At 43.1% G+C, this 21,479-nt stretch overlaps 1 protein-coding gene across 1 annotated transcript in view; it reads right to left on the bottom strand.

The window, feature by feature from the left end:
- Barx2 (BARX homeobox 2) overlaps window positions 1–20,483 on the bottom strand; it is a 67,631-nt gene extending 47,148 nt beyond the window's left edge. Inside the window, exon 1 of the mRNA XM_055601422.1 lies at window positions 20,127–20,483. Coding sequence (XP_055457397.1) covers window positions 20,127–20,313 — 187 coding nt within the window. The 5' untranslated portion in view covers window positions 20,314–20,483. The remainder of the gene's footprint in view (window positions 1–20,126) is intronic.
- Between the last annotated feature and the right edge of the window lie 996 nt (window positions 20,484–21,479).

The following is a 21,479-nucleotide window of genomic DNA, read 5'->3' as shown; positions in this document are numbered from 1 at the left end:
GCAGCCGGCATTGCTCTGAGCTGAAGCCACATGATGTGGGTGCTGGGAACTAACCTCAGATCTTCCAGAAAAGCAAGTGCTCTTCACCTCAGAGCTATTTCTCTAGCCCCATAAGCTACCCTACAACCTCCAAGCTCTTGGGTGCCGTGTCACTTCTTAAAACTTTGAGGATTTCTGTGCTGTAAGTTCTTTTTTAACTTGCTTGCAATTTGATTTTGAATAAATGTTTTTTTAAAAACCCTGCCACACTCAGAGAATTTCCTGTGAGTTAAAAGGGGAGAATGAGCTCAGTAATCATTTTATTTCTAAGTGGGTTAGGACTCTTAAATAATGCTATGACTTTCCCAGGGAATTTTCCGATATCTGCCAGCAAAGGCCGGATCCTCTCGTTGAAATGTGCTTAGTGCAATTACACACATTAATCAAATCGGGTTTTGTTTTTCTCTGTTTCTTGGTATATCTTATCTCTGAAGATTTTAAAGGGTTCTGTCATTCTTTATAGGACACTAAGGTGATACCAACTACGCCGCCCTTCCTGTGGAAGCTTAACTTGAGAAGGGTGCAGACTAGATGCAGAGACAGCGCATAAAGTTCCATGAGCAACTGCCCCTGCTGACAATTTTACCAGGCTTTCTTCTAGGGCATCCTGGGGTAAAGGCTCAAGAGTTCCCGTCTGAGACACTGTCTATAACTGTAAGTTCAAATCCCACATCCGGCAAGCTCTCAGTGTCCTCATCAAATTCCAGCATACTCTATTACTCCAATTTCTTTTTCATGTTTAAGCTGTTGAGAAGAGTTGCTATGCGCTCCTTAACAGCTGCCATTTCACTCCTATTCCCCCACCCTTACACACCCAAGTAGGTTACACTTTAGTCTTGTAGATTAACTTGAAATGAACTATTATCCCCCAGGATGAAACACAATCAAAATGAACTTAGAGCATTTAAACACACATACACAGCCAGCAGACACTTTAATGTCTATAAATAAGACCTTAAATATTAAGGATTCTAAAGTTGAAATGGAACATTCCAGACAACAACTCCAGCTGCACAGTACAAGTACTTAGTCCAAAAGGAAAAAAAAAAAGGTGGGAGCAGCAACTTATGAAAACTGCATGTGTTGGGTCAGAGAACCTCAAGCCTGGGACAGGTTCATCTAGACAAAAGAAGCAGGGAAAGGCTGAGGAAGAGAGATTACAGAGTGCTCATAGTAAGAAAGGGAAGGACAAGAACCATCAGACAAAGATAATTCTCAGCAGTTTACCAAGGCTCAGATCCATACTGGTAGGACTGGGGACAGAGCCCTGAGAGACAATGCTTGTCTAGCCAAGGCCAGATCTTCCCTTGGTCTCCAGTACTTCAAAACAAACAGCAGCAAGAAAAAACAAACGAACAGTTTTTCGATGTCCAGGTGCCAAAATACATCCTATGTGGTACAGCTGTGGTTCTCAACCTGTGAGTTTCGACCCCTTTCAGAGTGACACAGCAAATACCCTGAATATCAGATATTCACATTATGATTCGGAAATACCCTTATGGTCAGGGTAACCACAACATGAGGAACTGGATTACAGGGTCTCAGCATTAAGAAGGCTGAGAACCACTGTGCCAAAGATGAAGATGAGAAGGTAGGCCTTTGGCCAAAGAAAGTGTATCTTCCCTAGAAGAGAGGAGACAATGAAAGCCATCACCACAATGGGCTAAAAAAGCTGGTACCACCAGAGCTCAAGCTGCAGGTGGATGGGTCTAGCAGTCAAAAGGGCCCCTGGCCCCTTGGCCACTCCATTCTCTGGCTTTCTCTTGTGGAAATCTGCAGAAGCACATGTTGATTCTTTTAAAAGTTATCTCAGAGGTGCCATGCTTTGTTCACAGCGGGGTGGTGATATTGACCTCACTCAGTGCCTGCAGCTGGAACAAAGGCGGTGTCGCATCTTTTTTTAATGCGAGGGTGTTTCCCATGCTACGTGCCTGCGCAGCAGGTGCGTGCCTGGTTCCCCGTGGAGGCCAGAAGCAATGTTGATGAAGAAAATGCTGCTAACCTTAAGAGTGTCAGGTAGCTTGGCTGGGTGTAGCCAGTGAGAGGCAGAGCTGGGTGCTGAGGCCCAGCCGCCAGTTCCAAGCTGCTTGCATTCCTCTGCTGTTCTCATTAGATAGGTTTTTAAGCAAGTGGGGATTTCTCCTCAAGGAGAAGAAAGGCAAAGCCCACCCCTGGCAACTGTAGAGTGCAGCAGCTCCTGAGGGATTAAGGGAGTACATTTCTTCCATGCTGAACCATGGCTATTTCAGGATGGGGGCACAGGCGGAGGGTGGGAGGTGCTCCCCCACCACCCCCTGGGGTGTGACAGGGAGGGCTAGGGGATGTCAAGAGCATGAAAAGCTTCACACCCAGCCCTAAATGGAGGCCCTCACTTCCCACCAACCCGGGCTAATCCAAGTGGCCTCCTGAAGATCTCCCTCGCAAAGCTGCCGCTTCCTTAAGTGGCAAAGCACCTGCACAGCGGGGTGGACAAACTGTCTAGAGAGGCCTGTGCCTGTGTTGACACAACAGGCTCCTTCATGCTCGCTGCCCGCCTGGAATACCATTGGTGGCAGGCAAGTTGTAAGACAATGGAAATATTGTCCCCACCAGGAAGCAGAGGCGCGGGGAGACCCCTGCAGGCTCAGATGGCGGCTGTTGGAGAAAACATGGTGCAATGCTCATGCCTCCAACTGTCAGAAACTGCACTAGATTTGAGGGGTTTTTAACAATGTTGAATGTTCAAATAAAGTTGTATAGAGGCAAGTGCCTCTCTCTCTCTCTCTCTCTCTCTCTGTATATATATATATATATATATACAATGACTTTGAAAATTAAGAACTGACAGACTGACAGAGCTCTCTTGGAGGTACCACTTGTAAAGGACCCGTACAGCAGGACTCCCGGGGAACCTGTTAAATGACTCCATTACTCTGGGCACTGCCTTTCTTCTCCAGTCTGCCCCCAACTCAGACCTTCTGTGTGTAACTCTGTAGGTTGTCCCAGAATGATTTTAAACTGAAACAGACTGTTGAGGGACAACAGTTTCTTTCCCAGTCTATTAATACACGAGCGGTGCAGGGATCAGATTCCCAATATATAGCAATATTGCTGCCTGTCACCTACATGGAAACCCTTTCTTAATGTTTAGTTTTCAGAAGAAAGGTGCTTCAAATTCCATCACAGTTTAATATTCTGAGTTTATTCGCTTTATGAAATTTAAACATCTTCACTATTAAATACATACCTCTTGTGGTTTTTTTTTTAATCAGAAATGCTTTGATTTACTTTAGAAAATGAAACAAATTATTGTTCAATTCTGTACAAGAATTAACCCATAAACCAACTAAAAATAAACTTGTTTAACAGGTAATCTGTGTCCCAAATTAAAACCACACATTTATATTTAAGGAACAAATAGAATTACCTTTGGTAACTATGAACTGTAAGAAAAACTATTTTATTTAGATGACTCTTCAAGATCATGAGCTGGGGGGGGGATTTAACAAGCTTCAAGCCAGAATAGCTACAATAATAAGAACAAAAAACATTCCAGAAGTCCATCAATAAGATGAGGAAATGAAGCGTGGTGTATCTACACTCTATGCACTATAATGAAAATATGTGAACCACAGTCGCACACAAGAGCAAGGAGGAAGCACAGCAATACGATACTATGTGAAAAAGTGAGTCACCATAAAATATGTTCAATTACGCTGACATGACACCCAGCGTGAGCAAAGCAAAAACAATACAAGACATGGAGACAAACATGTCAAAACTTCAGAGAAAAGCAGCCACCAGACACGGTAACCCCTAATGAGAACAGGCGTCAGGCAGAAATGCTCTTCCCCAAAGAGTCTGACAGGTGTGTTGTTGCTCGTTTTATTGTTATTCTTGAAGTTTTATCTGCTCCGTGTGTGTGTGTGTGTGTGTGTGTGTGTGTGTGTCTGAACCCAAGGCCTGTGTGTGCTAAGCACACTCTACCACTGAACCACACCTCAGCTCTCCTTTAAAGCAAAGCGACAGTGATCTAAAATGTATTTAATCTTCTGCATCTTAGAACGGAATCTGGCTGGTGAAGCCTAATGGATAAGAATGAAACAACATCCGGGACACTAACTCATTTTGCAAATTTGGCACAAAATACATTCGTAGTACTTCTTCGGCTATATGATATTTGGATCGTTCTAAAAGAAGAAAAAGAAGGAAAAAATTACCTAATCTTTTTTTATATCCTAGAATTTTAAAGTAAGCTAATCCAAATCTAATCAGTAATAATTAAATTAATAGCAGGAGGGCCTCCACAACAGCCCAGCAGGAAAAGGTGTCTGATGGCCTGAGCTCAATCCCCAGCATCCACCAGACAGAAGGAAAGAACAAGCCAACAAGCCATCCACTGGCCTTCAGATCTTCATTATAGCATGAGAAAGGGAAGAGAGGAGAGAGAGATAGAGAGAAAGACAGACAGAGAGGAGAGATAGAGAGGAGAGGGAGAGAGAGAAGAAAAAGAGAACACATGAACACATACATGCACACCTACATGCAAACACACACAAAAAAATTAAAATGTTCCTGTCAAAAACAGAAAATTTCAAAATATATGTATTGCTGAGAAATCACTATTCCCTACACAGCATTATACTTTTAAAAATAAATTTTTCAGATGACCAAGACCTAAATTGGGCAGCAGTGCTCTCTCTGTGTGGGCTAAGGTTCAGTTTTATTCTTCTGTGCCTTAACCTGCACTGTTTATGGGGTCTGCTTTGCTTTCCTGTGTTAGCATGGCAGAAACCTGAGATTGTGCTAACTGTGAGTATCCCTGGCCAGCCTAGAGAGTTTCTTCATCTTCTCCCCCATCCTATTTCTTCCAGGTGAGGGAGGTCTCATGTGATCCCTTCTCCATCCAATGAGGTAAACTACCCTGTGTTCACCACAATTATGGTAGGAATCACGTAAGTGAACATTCAGGGTGTCAAGAGATAAGCATATACAAGTGTCTACTGTGATGTATGCCTATGGATATTAGCATTTTTTGAACTTTAGATTGAATAAGCGAATCTGTACTTAGTAGAATTTTACCCACCAAAATCTATGATTTATTCCTCTGAAATTAATTGGCCTTGCGGCTCCCCAGCTCCTGTTTGTGGTAAGGGCTAAATCTAGAAGCTTCTCAGCCTAGGGTCTGGGTTAACGCCACAAGACAGAGGCAGCTGTAGAAAATCAACTTACTTTCACACAGTATGTTCCCTAAGCGCTTTGCTCAAAGGCAGCCTCGCCATAAGCAAACATTCTAAATGGAAGCAGGAGAGCCACAGGAGAACTAGAGGATCACACTTAGTCCTTCCTGAAAGGATCTGGGAGCTCCTAACCTGAGCATCTGGGAATCCATAAGCACGGAGAGACAGAGACAGCTATTCCACAGGCCACAATCAACGGCCTCATTCTCTCCTGCACTCTCTTTCCAGCCAGGGATGTGGCGAATGACTACAGAACTTTTATTTGTATTTAATATTATTTCTAGGGATGGGTGACAAGTTAAAGCCAATTAAGAAACATATGAAGCATCACCAAATCTCAAGCTGAAACCATCAGTCATGTTGATACTCCACTCTGTCCTCAGCTGCCACCCTCAGATCCCCTCCAGGAAGAACATCGTGGGTTGAAACAGCAAAGGGAGATAAATAAAAAAGCACTTTATTGAATTCCAACCATTTTATTGTGGTTGAAACTCTACCACTTTATTGTAAATACTTGGAGGGGTGGATTTTAAGGCAGGGTTTCTCTGTGTATACCTAGCTGTCCTGGAACCAGCTCTGTAGACCAGGGTGGCCTAGAACTCAGAGAGATCCCCCAGTTTCTACCTCCCAAGTGCTGGGGTTAAAGGTGTGTGCCACCACCACTTGGCTTGTGAGTATTTTTGACGGCTCTCTTGGTACAGAATTATTTCTAGAAAAAAAACTGGGAGGGCCTGCTTAGAGCCCAAGCCTGGTCTCAGTGTTCAGACTCCCTGGGAAGGTCCTCACTAGACTCTCACCTTCAGCCCTTCACATGTCAAAGTATGACAGCAGCACCAGCCCACGATGGATCAAAAGAGGTATTTGTGTGGCTTGGGATGACATCAGCTGTTTGGATCGGTAACTACCTTATTTCACAACTGCAAACTCCTCCTCTCATAGCCTCTCTCAAGGGTTGGCAAAACTTTCTGGAAAATGAATACTTACTGCTTTTGTGAGCCACACTGTGAGCTCATCTACCTGCCTATCTGTTTTGGGTTTTGTTGTTGTTGTTTGGTTGGGTTTTTTTTTTTGTTGTTGTTCATTTGTTTTTTGTTTTTTGATACTGTGAGCCCATCTACCTGCCTCTGCTGATTGTCACAAAAGGTGCCACACATAATACATAAAACACAGTGTATGTTTAAGTTCAAATGAAATTTTTCAGCTATGAGCAACAGTTGAATCTCATATAATTTTCACAGATCATGAAATATTCTGTTGATGTGTCTGTGGCTATTTATAGATGTAAAAACTATTCGTAGCTCACAGTATCAAAAAATAGATAGGGGACCAGATTCAGCCAGCCCCTACACCCACTTGCCTACAGAACATAGAAATCTATATAATTGCAAAGATCATTTAGCTTCCCATATGGTTATTAAGTTTTTGTCCTTTCAGAGCTAAATGGATATTCCTTAACCAGTCTAGGAAGAAAGGTGGTTTTGGCAGGATTTCCGCCTTGATCTTTGCTTGTAACCCATCTCTGCTCATCAGGTACACAGTTTCCTGTGTGGCACTGCAGGAATCCCATTGGCTGTGTTAAGATACAGGCATCAGGATCTTCTGTGATCCAGGACGATGACACTTTTTAACGCATCATTAGTGTGTGTGCAATAATTAGGCTACATGTGTGGCCGGCCAGCCCATTGCCCCATCGTAAACCAGTGGCTGCTGGGAGTTAGCAGGAACGCCTCTGGAAGAAGCACGTATTCACAGGGCTGTCTCCAAGCACAGCATCCGACTCTTCAACATTTGTTTTTCTTCTGAGGACGGCAGGTGCTGAGCAAGCATCTCGAGACCCTGCTGCAGTCCACTGGCCTGTGTCCTCGTGCCTGACTCATTCCCCATTTGCCAGCGTTTGTCTTTCATTCGCCACCTTATTCTTTCCTACTGTCCTCCCATGAGCGCGCGCGCACACACACACACACACACACACACACACAATCTGTTTATCTGGATTCACAAGTCTCATAGACTGTTTTCCACAAGCTGCTAAAGATCTGTAAGTTTAATGGAATCCTGTCTCAGCTAGTCAAAACTCAGACTGTGGCTTAAGGACCTTCAGGGACTCCACGCTTGCCCTCATCTGCTTCTACCTTGCATGCCATGTTATGCTCTGCTCTTGCTTCCTCCCACCCGGTCCCCACCACCGTGAAGATGGAAGAGGACACTAGATCTTCTTTAAGGACGCAGCATTTGAGCAGCTGAACAGATGCAGTTCCCATGCGTTGGGTTTCCTTTGTGCCACAGGAGTTAGAACCACTTGATCCTCTGAGATACAGTCCCAGAAAGATCCACCCAGAACTCTTAGCTAGGCAGTCCTTCCACACAATGATCATCTACTATTACCGCTTAGATCTCCAAAGCATCTACCAACAATTCAAAATTATAAACTAGGGGCTTTGTGTAGAATGCACACCAAGTCACAGACCCAGAAATAAACCAAGAAAGTAATCCACCCTCAAAACTGCTACTTTCCTCCATCCTAGCTAATTACCAAAAATATGTCTCTGTCAAGTTATTTCCTCCTTGGTACTCTGAAATAAAGAACATGAACTCATATTCTCTTCTAAAAGACTATTGCTAGTCTCTGCTCTTATGAAGCCAAACTCCTTGAGACATTCTCTACTTTTCTACTGCAGTTCTGGGGTTCCTAATGCCCACAAGGAAATGGTTCCTATGGGTAATTAATCCTCAGAAACTCCTATGGAAAAGAAAGCAACGGAGCTCACTTTGTGAGGCTGTAGTTCCCACTGTGAGACAGAATGCTGTGAGGAAAGAAGCATAACTATCCAGGAAGACCCAAACTCAAACCACTCACAGACCACCCGCGTTGCCTTAAAAGGCAGCTAGCACAAATGACATAATCCAGAAGGATGCCTAGAGTAAAGTGGGTTTTTTTTGAGAGAGAGTTAATTTTGTTTGAGTTTAATTCACAAATAATAGTAATCTTTCCCTAAAGGGCTATACCTGAATCAACTGAAAAGGCATTCTTCTTATAAGATAATTATTTTTAATAGGAGCTATCAATTACTGAGTGCTTTGTTTCCAGGAACTAGGTTTAATAGCTTTATAAACACTATCTTATTTAACCTAAACAACTAACCTTATTGTGTAGTCATTATTATCTCCATTTTATAGATGAAGAAATCGAGTGTCAGAGAGGTTAAAGTGGCTTGCCTAAGGGCACACAGACAATAAAAATACAGACAAATCCAGGACTGTCTAACTAAGTCAAAACCTGTATACAGTATGCTTCCACCAAACACCTTCAAGTATCTGTAATCATGGGACACAAATTATACCTATCTTAGCATTGAGAAGTTATCCACAATCCAGTGATTCCTAAGCATGAGTATCCAAGAAATCTTTTAAAATCTTTTAAAAACAAAGATTTTGACCATTTTCAAATCAAATCTTGTCATTTATAGCAAAAGAAAAAAAAGCAGAGAAAGAAAATGAGCAATGGGAGTCAAAAAAAAAACATGGTTAGATGAAAGCTTAAGAATGTTTATTCTATAGTAGAGTAGGGAGCTGTGGTTTACAACAATCTATGACATGCGCTGCGAGCAGCTAGATGGAACTCAAAACACAGAGAAGTGATACATGTTCAAGGACGTGGAAATGAAAAGTACAGGTTTTGGTCATTAGACACTGCATGGTGTTTTGGATTATCACACCATACCCCACATGCGTGTGTCAGTAAGTGGAAAGAAGTGGAGACTGGATCCGAGTTGTTAAGCATTTTCAATCCAGAGCATAACAATGAAGGAATGCAAAGGCCACCCTTGATTCTTCTGTGAAAAGCCTTACTCGGTGAATCATAGCCCAATGATGGCCAACAGAGACTCAGTGAACGGCACCCAGAAACAAGTGAGTCACAGAAGCAGATGACTGCAGGTCCGAAACCTGCTGAAGACCAGATAGTTCATTTCCCATCCAAAAGGCCATTGCCTCCCAGAATTTCTCTGAAATCACTGAAAACCTCAGTCACAAAGACTTTGCTGTATTTCTTTTAAATACATACACAAGTATATATTATGAAGCCTTCATAAACAGGAACAGACTAGCATTCTAGTTTACATGCCTAATAATCTCATGAAGTATGTAACTTTACATTGAAAGCAATACATGATCCAATGTCAACTCTGTCACTTAACCATCATTTTCCATAAACAGTAATGATGGGAACTACTTCATTTACTTTAAGTGAGTCTCCATTTACTTTACCTGCCCTTATGTCTAACAAGGTCTTAGCACAGAGCCTGAAACACAGCTGACTATTTTTTTCAACATCCTAAACAACAGAACACATTCTGTTTAGGCTAGTTGTTCTAAGCATAAAAGGTATAATATTCCAGTAAACAAACAAACAAACAAAAAACACACCTAACCCTCTGACAAGGCCATCTGTCATGCTATTATCTGAACAGCTAACTTGGAAAATAAACTTCCAGTGGGCCCAGCTGTCTAATATGCTAAAAGCATTCATGAGTTATCATGATATCCAGGAAAAAAATTAGCAACACTCTCTGAATAAAATCCCCTTGGGGGTGACATGCCAATTTTTTTTAATAAAAAAAAAAATTTAATAATGAAAAAGAAGTAACTGAGACAGAATTTCTTTTCTCCCCCTCAGTAAAACCCTGAATAACCTACATCTTAACTTTTTTGTTTGTTTGTTTGATGATTTGTTTTCTGAGACAGGGTAGCCTCGACTAGGCTACATCTTGTTGTGTAGTCCAGGCTGGCCTAAAACTCACAGAGATCTGCCTGCTTATGCTACCTGAGTGCTGGGATTAAGGGAATTCACTACCATGCCTAGCTCAAGTAGTACCTTTTTAGAGACTGATTTGTAGGTTTCATTTATGTGTATATATGGGGGGTGGAGGGCACCTAAGGATGCTGGGAGAGGACATCGGATCTCCTGGAGCTGTAGTTACAGGAAGTTGTAAGTGAGCAGCTGGCTATGAGTACTGAACTGAACTCTGATCCCATAAAGGAACGAATACTCCTAACCACTGAGCTGCCTCTCCCGCCTCTGTCCTAGATAGTTTCAACATGAAGATTCAAAAGCTCGTCTATCACGTGTGAGGCCAGTGTGCAGTTCTTCATAGCTTATGGAATGATGAGCCCTGCATGCATCTTCTCAGACATACACATGGCTGCACGGAAGGTCTTTGGAATTCAGTCTTCCTCCTTACCTTTGTCCAAAGATGTGTTTCTGCACCCTCCATGGAGAGATAAAAATGTTCTAGTACCAATCTCTGTGTGTTGTGCTGGCATCTTTCCACACATGCAAATCTGTCACAAAGCTTAATTTATTAACTACAACAGGTGACTATTAATAATAATAAAATGGAACAATTGTAACAACATACTATACTTATATAAGTGGTGCCCCTGCCCACATCTCATCGAACTGCTCTCACACTTCTCGCAATGTTGTAAGATGTTAGGTGTGTATTTATTTGGGCATGGAGCAGTATCTGGAGAACTGGGGATGCTTTAGCAACTCAATTGTACCAACTACTTCGTGTGGAGGAGGGCAGAGCTCACAAAAGGCTATATGTTTGCCAAAATGTCTAAAAGCAGTATCTCTAAATTAGACCTACCATGCAACGATAATTAAAATGTCTGGACTGCTAAGATAGCTAAATAAAGCATCTGCCACTATACTTGTCATTACAGAATAATGTCGTTGAGATTAGCACCTCCAAACAGCAAGATGACCACTTATTACTGGTAACAGACATCTCTCTGGAGATCACCATGGTAACGTTCAGCCCTTCCAACAATCCCTAACACCACACACTCAACAGTTTTTAAATTAAATCATGGTTACAAAACATAAAGAAAAAACTTAGATGATATACCAATATTATTATCCTCCCTTGCTGAAGAAACTACAATTTAGCATCACAGTGTTTGATATTTCATCTCAACTATCCTAAACAATTTCTGAAAATTTAAATATCAGTACCAATGAGCCACTTGCCAAAAGCCAAGGGCAGCATATTACCATATCAGTAAATGTTTATAAAAGTAGGATGCAAAGCGAAGGCAGTTTGTTATGACTTCAAGCATTGTTAGGAAGAAGAAATCCCAATAACTCAGACTTACATAATTTTTGATACATATTAGCAGAGAACAACAATTAAAAGCTAAGAGTTGTAGTAATTCCTTCAGGAGCTTAGCGTTTCTTTGATTTCATGCCAAAGCATTGATGGGGGTACAGCAGTTACCCTGGAGAGAAATCATGCTATTAGCCAGGCTGGGAAGGTGGACAAGACCCCAAACTCAGCTTCAGAAGCCACAGTGGCCACAAGTGACCTTGTATCCCCACTGCAAAACTGTCAACAAGCTCTGTATTTAAAAGCTTTTGTCTCGGGATGGAAAAGCTATTGAGAAAAGCATCAAAAGTTCCACAAGATTAAGAGTTTCTCGGATATGTGTGGTCCCTTATCCTATCGCTTTTCAATGTTTATGTTATGAATAGTTCCAACTACACAGAGCAGTGCAAAGAATAATACTCTGAACATCTGTGTACCCACAAACAAGTGACAGATATGTAATGCTTAGACTGAGTCACAGGAGGCCTTTTTAATGGTGAATAATTACCTAGGAAAATAAAAATGTGTAGGCAACATTCCCCACTTCCATCCTCCAGCCTGCTACTAGCCTGTACTTCCATGAATGCTGTCAGTCACTCTATAAATAGTATCGGACTACACACATCAATCTACAGTTTGTTCATCCCCAGCATTTTTATTTCTAAAAATGATCCGTGTTGACACAAGCACATTTAGTTCATTTATTTTTAATTACTACATAAAGTTTATTGCACAGTTACAGCACATGTTATTTTATTCCCTGAAAGACTAGTTAGGTTGGTTGTTTGTTTTTAATTTTCCCTAATCTAAAAAACACAGAAATGAACACTCTTATCTGTGTCCAGCTGCACATCTGCCATGACTTTTCCCAAGGCACAACTTCCCAAGGCACTGCATTGCACCGTGAACACATCTGCAGCATTGCCAGGAGTTGCCAACTCTTCTCCACAGTGATCTACCCCAAACTAAAGTCCCAACTCAGCCTGCACAAAGCCCCGGGCTTGATCCCAGCACCAAAAACATAAAATCTGAAAATCCTCTCTAATCAGACTAAACAACTCTCACCATTGGCAACTGGGATCCGAGAAGGTCTATTTCTCTACAGCTCCGCCCTCAACTGAGACTGCCAGAGCCTCTGCTTTGCCTTTACCATTTCATTACATTTTCTTGATGGCAGTGAGGCTGAACATTCCCACATTTCACTGGCCATCTCGCCCTTCACTTCCAGGAATGGTGTGACTGCCCCACTGGTAATGTGACTTAACTTCTAGAGTTCCTTACTAGCAAATGGAAATAATACCCCCTCTTGGGGATGGTTTATGCCTGATTTTAAAAGCATTTATTCCAGTACTATTACAGGTCAGTTAAAAAAAAATGCTTTTACTGGGCCAGCTAGATGGCTTAGTAAATAAAGGTGCTTGCCGCCAAACCTGACACTGAGTTGGACCAGTTGGACCCCTATGGTGGAAACAGAAAACTGATACATACTATGCTAGTATTATTATGGCTGTGCATGTGAATAAGGAGTTTGAACAAAAAAGCGTCTCTCCTCTTTCTCCTAAGTTTGTAGTCTCCTCTGTGTGATTACTGCCAGGCTCAGAGAGAGGACTGTTGGCAACCCTTCTTGCTTACTCAAGATAGTAGCCATACTGTTTCTAGTGTCCTTTCAGGAAAAGTGCAGTCAGCAACCCAAGGTATTATGTAAACTGAACCTCAATCCACATGTGACTGGCCCCTTGTTTGTGACAGGATCATTATCTTGAATCTCAGCAATTGTTATGTCACAGAGTGAAGAGATCTCTGAAGAACAGGGTGGTACAGGAAGCTGACAGAGAACTTGCCATGCCCAAGTATCTCCTGGTGTGGAAATACAGCCAATCCTTCATAAATTTCACTAGCCCCAAGACATTCCACACACACACACCCCAACCAGGACCACAGTGATCTTGAACATGCAAAGGGAAAGGACAGGGGTGGCATTTAGCAAAGAACTAAGTTGTGTGATATAAACGTAGTAATCCAAAGTATATTGAATCTGGGTACAGTGGTGCACATCTTCAATTCCAGAACTCTGGAGGCAGATCTCTGTGAATTTACGGTCACTCTGGTCTACAAATGGAGCTCCATTCTAGTGAGACCCAGTCTCAAACAAAGTATATTGAGCGGGCATAATGGCACGCATCAACCTTCCCTCACACAGGAGGCTGAGGTAGTAGCATTCCAAATTCGTCGTGGGCTTGGACTACACACTGAATTTCCATCTAATATAGAACACATAGTAAGACCTAGTCTTAAAAAAAAAATGTAAAAAGACATGTGCTCTGCCTAGGCTCGGCTCATGACATACCTAATGTCCTATGATCAATCTCCTCCAGCCTCTCTCCACTCACATCTGACCTTTCCTCTGTGGATGGCTGTGCTTGCTTTTGCGACTTCAGCCAGCAGAGTCAGGAAACATACACAGCTGCATGCCAGGCCTATCGAGTGGTCCTGACATCAGCACCTTCTGCTGACTGGCAGGGGCTCCTCAGATGTGCTTTCACATCAGCTAAAGTTCGAGATTACTAACCACCGTAATCAGTTGCAGCGGGCACTGGGACAGCAGAAGCCCCTGAGTAACTACACTCGGTCCTCACTCCTCTCCAGACTTGACTCAACTCAAATATAATTAGGCTGCCTTCTGAAACCATCTAGGTGCAAGGCTTTCTTCCTCACACGAGTGCCAAGTTTCCACTTTCAAGAACTTAAACTGCCATATAAAATGCTCTAGCAAGGATGAGTAATTAGACACTGTAATGGAAAATTAACTGTGTTTTTATTTAGAGCACTTATTTTAACAAGACGTATTTTTTCTAACTATTATTAAATCGCAATAAAAATAAATTAAGTCCCAAGAGTTTACAAAGACGTTCTGTTTTGAAAAATAATAATAATAATAGCAAATGAACACTGTCCTGGAGAGTATTTATTTTGTTAATGCCATTGCATTTGTGCAAGGTCCCAATCTGAACCTCGTTATTAATGAGTCCTAATGCTGACTCTGTATCTTCCACATTTACAGCCGGAGGGACATTTGCTGCTCGCCAGCAGCTAAAACAGCAGACACTGGTGTGTAGTTTCCCAGGAAATTCCCTCAGCCCTTAGTCCCCTTTTTCGCCTGTCCTGTCGCTTGCCGTAGGCCTGCTTTGTGAACATTCTATGAGCACCTGTGGTTTTAGAACGTTCATGAATAGGAAAAAGGAGGCTGGCTAATTCAGCTGTGAGCCCATCTCAAGAGACACACTGGAAATAGCTGCTCCACCCAACTGAAGTGGCAAGCAAGTACTTCCTAAAAGAAGATGTGCACACCTCACGTCACCCAAATTCTTGCAGCCCCTTCGTCCATATTCCACTTAAGAGTTGGTAAATTGGCTCAGCTGTGAAACTACAAAATTCACTCCAGGATAGGGTGGATAAATGGCAAAAATGGGAGAGCTGGCCCCCACCATTCCCACATAAGGCCACAAGCCGAGGATAGATGAGTGTCACTTGGGCCATCTGAGCTGCTCCATTTCTCATCTGTTACTGCTCCGGCAGCCCTCCACACACGGAAGGAGAAATAGACCCTCAGAATGCTTTGGATATGACATTTCATCGGCCACTTGCCGCCTGCCATGAATCTTAAATGATGGGCAGTACCAGGTCACAGGGGACTCCGTTAAGGTGCCTAGCATGAATCTAAGTAGACTGAATGTTAGCTATTTATTGTCTGTACAACAAAATGCTCTAAGCTATCCCATGGTATAAGATTGAAGCTGGGGGACCTCAAGGTTTCACAGAAACCCGCTCTTTCTCTTTTTCTCTATTCACTCTTCTTTTCTTCTTTCTAATCTTGCTTTACAATTAAAACAATCATTTTCACTTCTTCCTGCTTCTGATATAGACGTGTGAAGAACCTACAATGTACTAAAGTTAACTTTATACTGTCTATACTTGCATTACAAATTCAGTCTTCCATCTCAAAGAAAAAAATAGCCCACATATATGTAATTGGCCTTATAAATGGTTATATATATATATATATATATATATATATATTCCCAGAACATATAAATATTGGTTTAATTAAATTACCAAACTCAATGATGTCACGGACAGCATTGGAAGAGGCATTTTAAATCTGAACAAAAATTGTGATCTTTTTTCCATCTGCAATTAGAAAAATCAGCAGCAAACAGAGACTGATTGTAAACCACTCATAAGCTCTTAAAGCCAATTCTAAAGGGGAACCCCTCACATCTCAATTTTTAAAAGGAATTGTAAGACGTAAGAGGTGATCAGTCACCAGCTCCTCTCCGAATATATTCTGACCCTCAGCAAGTCCCTCATGAAGCTCGTGTCCCTCCATGTGTTCACTCTTCGAATGGGAATAGGAGAAACCGGGGTGAGTAATTGCTAATAAAATCCTGCTTGCCTCTGGCAGCATTGATAATGATCATTTCCCCAGACCCTGGCTTAAGTTTCTCCATTAACATTCCAGGGCCCGATTCTCTGCTATAGGATTTGGTCTCCAACTAAAAGAGCTGAGATTTGGGGAATCGGTGGAACCAACTTCGTGAAACACTCACTCACTCTCCCCAACAGCGGCAGAGCCATGCTCGTCTGAATTTCATTCAGCTTTTCACTGGTATGACACCCGTCTTTTTGATAAATGTGCCCAAGGACACCACCCCCAAAGAACTCGTTTCTCATGGACCCACCAGAGGATAAAATGTTCTCAATGCCACCTCCTAAGATAATCACCCTGTCCCAAATGCCCCTTTTAATTGGTTGACTGTCCCTTGGGTGTGACTGCACAGGTTTATCCAGGGTGTGTAACCAAGATACAACAATCTTCCTGATTTCTGAGAATCCTGACAAGGACAGCAGTGTAAGAAGCACATTAAACTATGTGGAAATACCAGTGTTCTGATAGATAGATAGATAGATAGATAGATAGATAGATAGATAGATAATAGATAGATGATAGATAGATTAGATAGATAGATGATAGATAGATAGATAGATAGATAGATAGATAGATAGATAGATAGAACCTCCACTTGGGACAATTGACCTCTCAACCCCTGCCAGTTCCAAAGCCATGCCAGACTTAAAGGATTGACACTGAAGTTCACAGGTAGATTCAGCAGAAGTAGAAAGGAGCTAGACTACAGATTCTACTAGAATAACAAAAAGTCACAGGTTCTAAAGTGTCCAAATACGTGTATTCTCCACTCCAAGATGAGCATGTGGAAACAGAAGCTCATTCTAAAAGCAACAATAAACTACAAGTAATTAATATCATAGGTTTGTTTATCAATAACCTCACAGAAAAACCTTTAGGGTAAACTGTTGAATGCTTGTGTTTGTGGAACAAGTCACCGGTTTCCCCTGAACACTCCTCAAATTTAGAAACTCTGACAATTTCTAAAACATTTTAACATAAAGGCAGAGCTTCCAAAAATTACAGGGCCAACAGTTTTGCAATCTAGGCCACCGTGAGGAGCCAGTTTTATTCAAATTACTTTCAGTCAGAAAGAGTTAATGATGACCCAAAATAGACATTTACACATGCCAAAAGTGATACTGTATTTATGAAATCACGAAGTATACCTTGTTTGACTAAACTTCCAATCACTGCCACTATTCTAATTTGAGAAATGATTTCTGACTTCCAATTGGCAATATGTTTTGATTTTGTACAAGGATTACTGTTATCAGATTTAAAGATAAGAACTACATACTCAAGTCAAAAAATATTCTATACTTCACTGACAGTGTACAGAGCAAATTTTGATTAAAAGAAGGCTTTCCTTAGATTGTTAGGTTTTGTTTATTTATTTATTAAATGATAAGCTTTCCTTTAGTTTGGCTTAAAAAGAACGATTCTTTTCATTATCTATTAAGGTGATTTAGGAGAAGCTACTAGGAAACAAAAACATTTAGAGACCACTCTTGAAGAGTAAAATTATTGTATTTTCAATAAAGGGCCTGTTAAAATAAATAATACTTTTCTGATAACAAGTGTTCCATCAAGGGGGAAATGTTTCGTAATAAATTACTGCCAGGTGATTATCTGCCTAATGAAAAAGATTTCCACTCCCCTGTTTACTTAAATACATACTCTTCTGCCTGAGGAGATCTGATATCATGCATTGCCACTTGGATTACTAAATCTAGCAACATGGGCTGCTTAATTAGATAGAAGACTTCTAAATGTGGCTATTGTTCCATCCTTATCCTCTGTGTTTATTGAACATGCTGGTCAATAGTGAAGTCAATTGTGGGGGAAAAAAAAAGTCAGCCCCAGTTTTCAGTATTCTGCCTGACAAAGTTCACCTCTGCTGCAGTTATTTAAGCTGGTAGAGATACGCAAACAAAAAGCTAAGAAAAGCCGGTAACTTTAATTTCAGCATAATTTTTCACTTGCTTTGAATTCCGGACACATTGCTTCTGCCACACATGCTGAACATCTGTCTCTATCCAGAAAAAAAAAAAAAAAAGTTACTGTTTCGTTATTGATGCTAGCAACTTATATAATTTTTATTTTTAATCAGTTTTTAAAAGAAGATAGTACTTACCCTAGCTAAGATTTTCGACCCTGCATTTGACAGTTAAAAAATCAAGAAGGCTTTAAAGGCATGAAAACCCAGAGAAGTCACTAATGGGCTTCCCATGATCTCATACATGTAAGGCTTTCTCTGTAATTGTAAACCCACTGAAGGCTTACGATCTGGAAGTATGAACTATTGTAGCCAGTTTTTATGAGCTTAATTCCGCTAGCAAATCCTAGTTTGTATATTTTAAGTCTCAACTAGAGAAAAATCAAACACATTTTGAAAGGAACAATCCAGAGGGAAAATGGAAAAAGAAGGCAAGAAACCACTGCCAATAACCATTTCTGCCACAAACCATCAAGGAACTTCTAGGAACGCAAGACCAGCCTGCAAGGAGTGTCAACAGACTTTTAACACTCACAAAAATACCTTTGAATCGCTGCATTTTTCTGTTTTATTTCCCACACAAGATTCCATTAATCATTGGACTTGCTCAGCCTAGACTGACTGCATGACAATTTTCTGGGCCTTTCCCACTCCCCCTCTCTTTTTCCAGCATGTTTTCTTGCATGACCCAATTCTATGTCTCCTACAAACCATGCAAAGCTGCCTTAGAATTACAGCAAAGCCCCTGAAATTCAGCAGGTATGAAAGCAGGAGGCTCTCTCCTAAGCAGCAACTGAACAGGATGCATTGAGACTTGCCACATGGGAGGAAAAAAAAAAAAAATCCTCAATGGGATTTGCATGTTTGTGGCAAATAGATACTCTTAAAGAGATTTAGCCTACTTCTCCCAGCCCAACATATTCACAGACTGCTCTTCTGAGGCATCACATATAGTAGACGCACAACAGCAATAATGCCAACATGATGAGTATCTGTCTCACTTCTAAAATCTCATTTATGTTACCTTGTTTATTTTGCTGTTTGTAAAACTATTTAGTATTACAAAGCTTGTTATGAGCTATCAGATCTAATTCTACCTTGCTTACAAAATATGTAATATTCATTTTATAGCCAAACAAATGTAGGAATAACTTGATTTTGCAAAGACCTAGCTGTATTTATCATAGATTTAGTGACTGGGTTTTAGCAGGATTGTCAATAGAACCAAGGGAGAAATTGGGTTCCAAACAGTGCCTTATATTAGCAGCTTTTTTTTTTCTTCTTTAAAAGTCTCTGCGAACCACTGTTAGCGCGCACTTCGGTTTTTCAAAGTATAATTTCATGAACTTACTTCATGGCAGCCATACAACAAGGCCCCTCTCATTTGAGAGCACTAAATGTTTGCTTTTAATGGGAAGCTTGGTCAAGAACTTCCTCGAAAATAAACTTTTTCTTCAGCTGTTCTTAGCGATACATACTTTTTGTGGCCTGAATCCCCACAACGTCAAGAAACTTTGAAGCCCGGAGTTTCTCTCAACTACACTCAGTGTTCTAAATGTCTTTGGGTTAGTTTTATACACATTGACTTTTCCAAGATAATTACTAAATTCTCTGTCTCTTTCCTATTGGTCTGGCTTTTGTGGCAAGGGGAAATGAGGTTTGAGGGGTGTTTTTACTGTTTCTAGTGTTGTTTTTAGTCACTTAAAGCAAACAAGAAGTTGATTCTCTGCTTGTGTCAAAATGCAGCACAGTCCAAAACCGCTTCCCCAGAGGGAGATCATTAAGAATAGTTCGATGAATTCAGTAGTTTGTTTTGAAGCCCAGGAAACCGATTTACTTGTAAAATTACAAATGAGAGATAAGAGGTTGGGCAATCTAACTCTAGGTGAAAGGTGAGACCACCAAGCCCAAGTTGAAGCGGACAGGCTCAGTGCACTGCGTGAAACCACCTAAGCACTGAATGGGGTCAAGTGTTAAAGTTTCTCACTAACACCCACAGCGCCTGGAAGGAGCGCGAGTTCTCCAAGAAGCCGAGCAGCCGAACACTCAAGGGCCGCTTGGTCTTGACTTAAATCTCCCATCCAGGGAGCAGTACCTGCCCGAGGCGGCTGCAAACGCTTCGGAAAGTCCACCGCAAGGACGCAAGGAAAGAAATGAATCCCTCGGCCCCTCTGGCCCTCGAGTTGGAAAGCAGCAGAGGCGACCGCACATTAGCCAAAGTGCCAGAGCCCACACTCTCCCAGCGATTGCCTTACCGGTGCAAGAGTGCAGGGGCTTGGGTCGCACCACCAGAGACGGGCACACAGAGTAGAGAGAAAGTTTCTCAAAGTAGTCGCAGGTCTCCTTGGAGAGGATCTCATCGATCATGAAAGTCTTGTAGCGCCGCCTGGCTGCTTTGAGCTGGCCGGGTGAGCTCAACCTCAGTTCCGCGTGGCAGTGCATGGTGAGCCGGGACCGGATCCTGGCGACCTGAGCGGGCCGAGCGCCGCCGGGTCGTCCGGAGCCGCGGGTGCCGGGCGCGCAGGCTGGGGCCCGAGCCCCGCTCCACGGCAGCCGGAGGGGCGGCGGGGCCCGGGGAGGCGCGCGAACTAGAGCGGGCACGGGGCGCGCCTGCCGCGTCTACACCCACCCGCCGAGCAGCATCTTTGACTCCAGCCTTTTGGGAGCACCGCAGCTGTCAATCAGCGCGCACTTCCTGCAGGGCCAGGTGCGGAGCGCGAGCCGAGGGGCGTCGGCCGCCACCCCGCCCCTGCGCGCCCGTGCGGCCGGGGCGCCGACCTACGCACCCGGGGGGCCGGCCGCCGCCCCGCCGAAGCCCCGCACCCTGTTTTAACACACTCGCTCCGGTTCTCCTTTTTCCCTCCCCCAACCCCATACACCACAGATCCAGGTGTGTGGACGGGCGCGTGCGCGCGCGCGCCTGTGCGTGCACGCGCGCTGCCGCCGGGGCGCGCCTCCCCCTCCAGCGGGTCCCGGGGTCCAGCTGAAGCTTTCATGAGCCGCATCCCCACTTCCCACCGAGCCCCATCTTACCCCTCCTTAGAGCCGGCCCTGCCAAAGGGGGACGTCGCCCCCGGGCCCCGCGGCCCTGTGGGCGGCGACGTCCCCATCTCTTGCCTCGAAGTGGTAGGGTCCTCGGCGAGACCCCTGAGCCTCCGAGCCCCCGAGCGTGCTCCTGGCCACCCCTGTGCCTCGCCGGCTCCCGCGTAGGCTGTTTCCCCGGACCACGGCGTCCCCTCCTCGGGTCGCAGCTCCCAAGCCCGCGCTACACCTGTGCGCTCCCGGCGGGGGGCGTTTGCGCCGAGGTTGTCAACTTAACTGCCTCATCACGACCCCAAACTGCAAATGACCTTAGCACGCTCCGTTACCCCAATAATAAACCGGGGGAATGGTGTGGGGTGTGTGTGTGTGTGTGTGTGTGTGTGTGTGTGTGTGTGTGTGTGTGTGTGTTTAAATTCTGTTCCTAAACCGGGTTTCTTTGCTGGAGGGGGTCAAAACAGCGGGACCGAGACCTGCCCGCGGGCCTTCCGCCGTCAGCCGAGATTCTGGCTTTTCCTAGAACCCATCATGGGGCATACAGACTTCCATGTGTTTGGAGATGATTCGCC

This window comes from Psammomys obesus, unplaced genomic scaffold (assembly GCF_907164565.1).
Source record: "Psammomys obesus unplaced genomic scaffold, mPsaObe1.curated_primary_1811, whole genome shotgun sequence".
Taxonomy (NCBI): Eukaryota; Metazoa; Chordata; class Mammalia; order Rodentia; family Muridae; genus Psammomys; species Psammomys obesus.
This window is presented reverse-complemented; position numbering and strand designations above follow the sequence as displayed.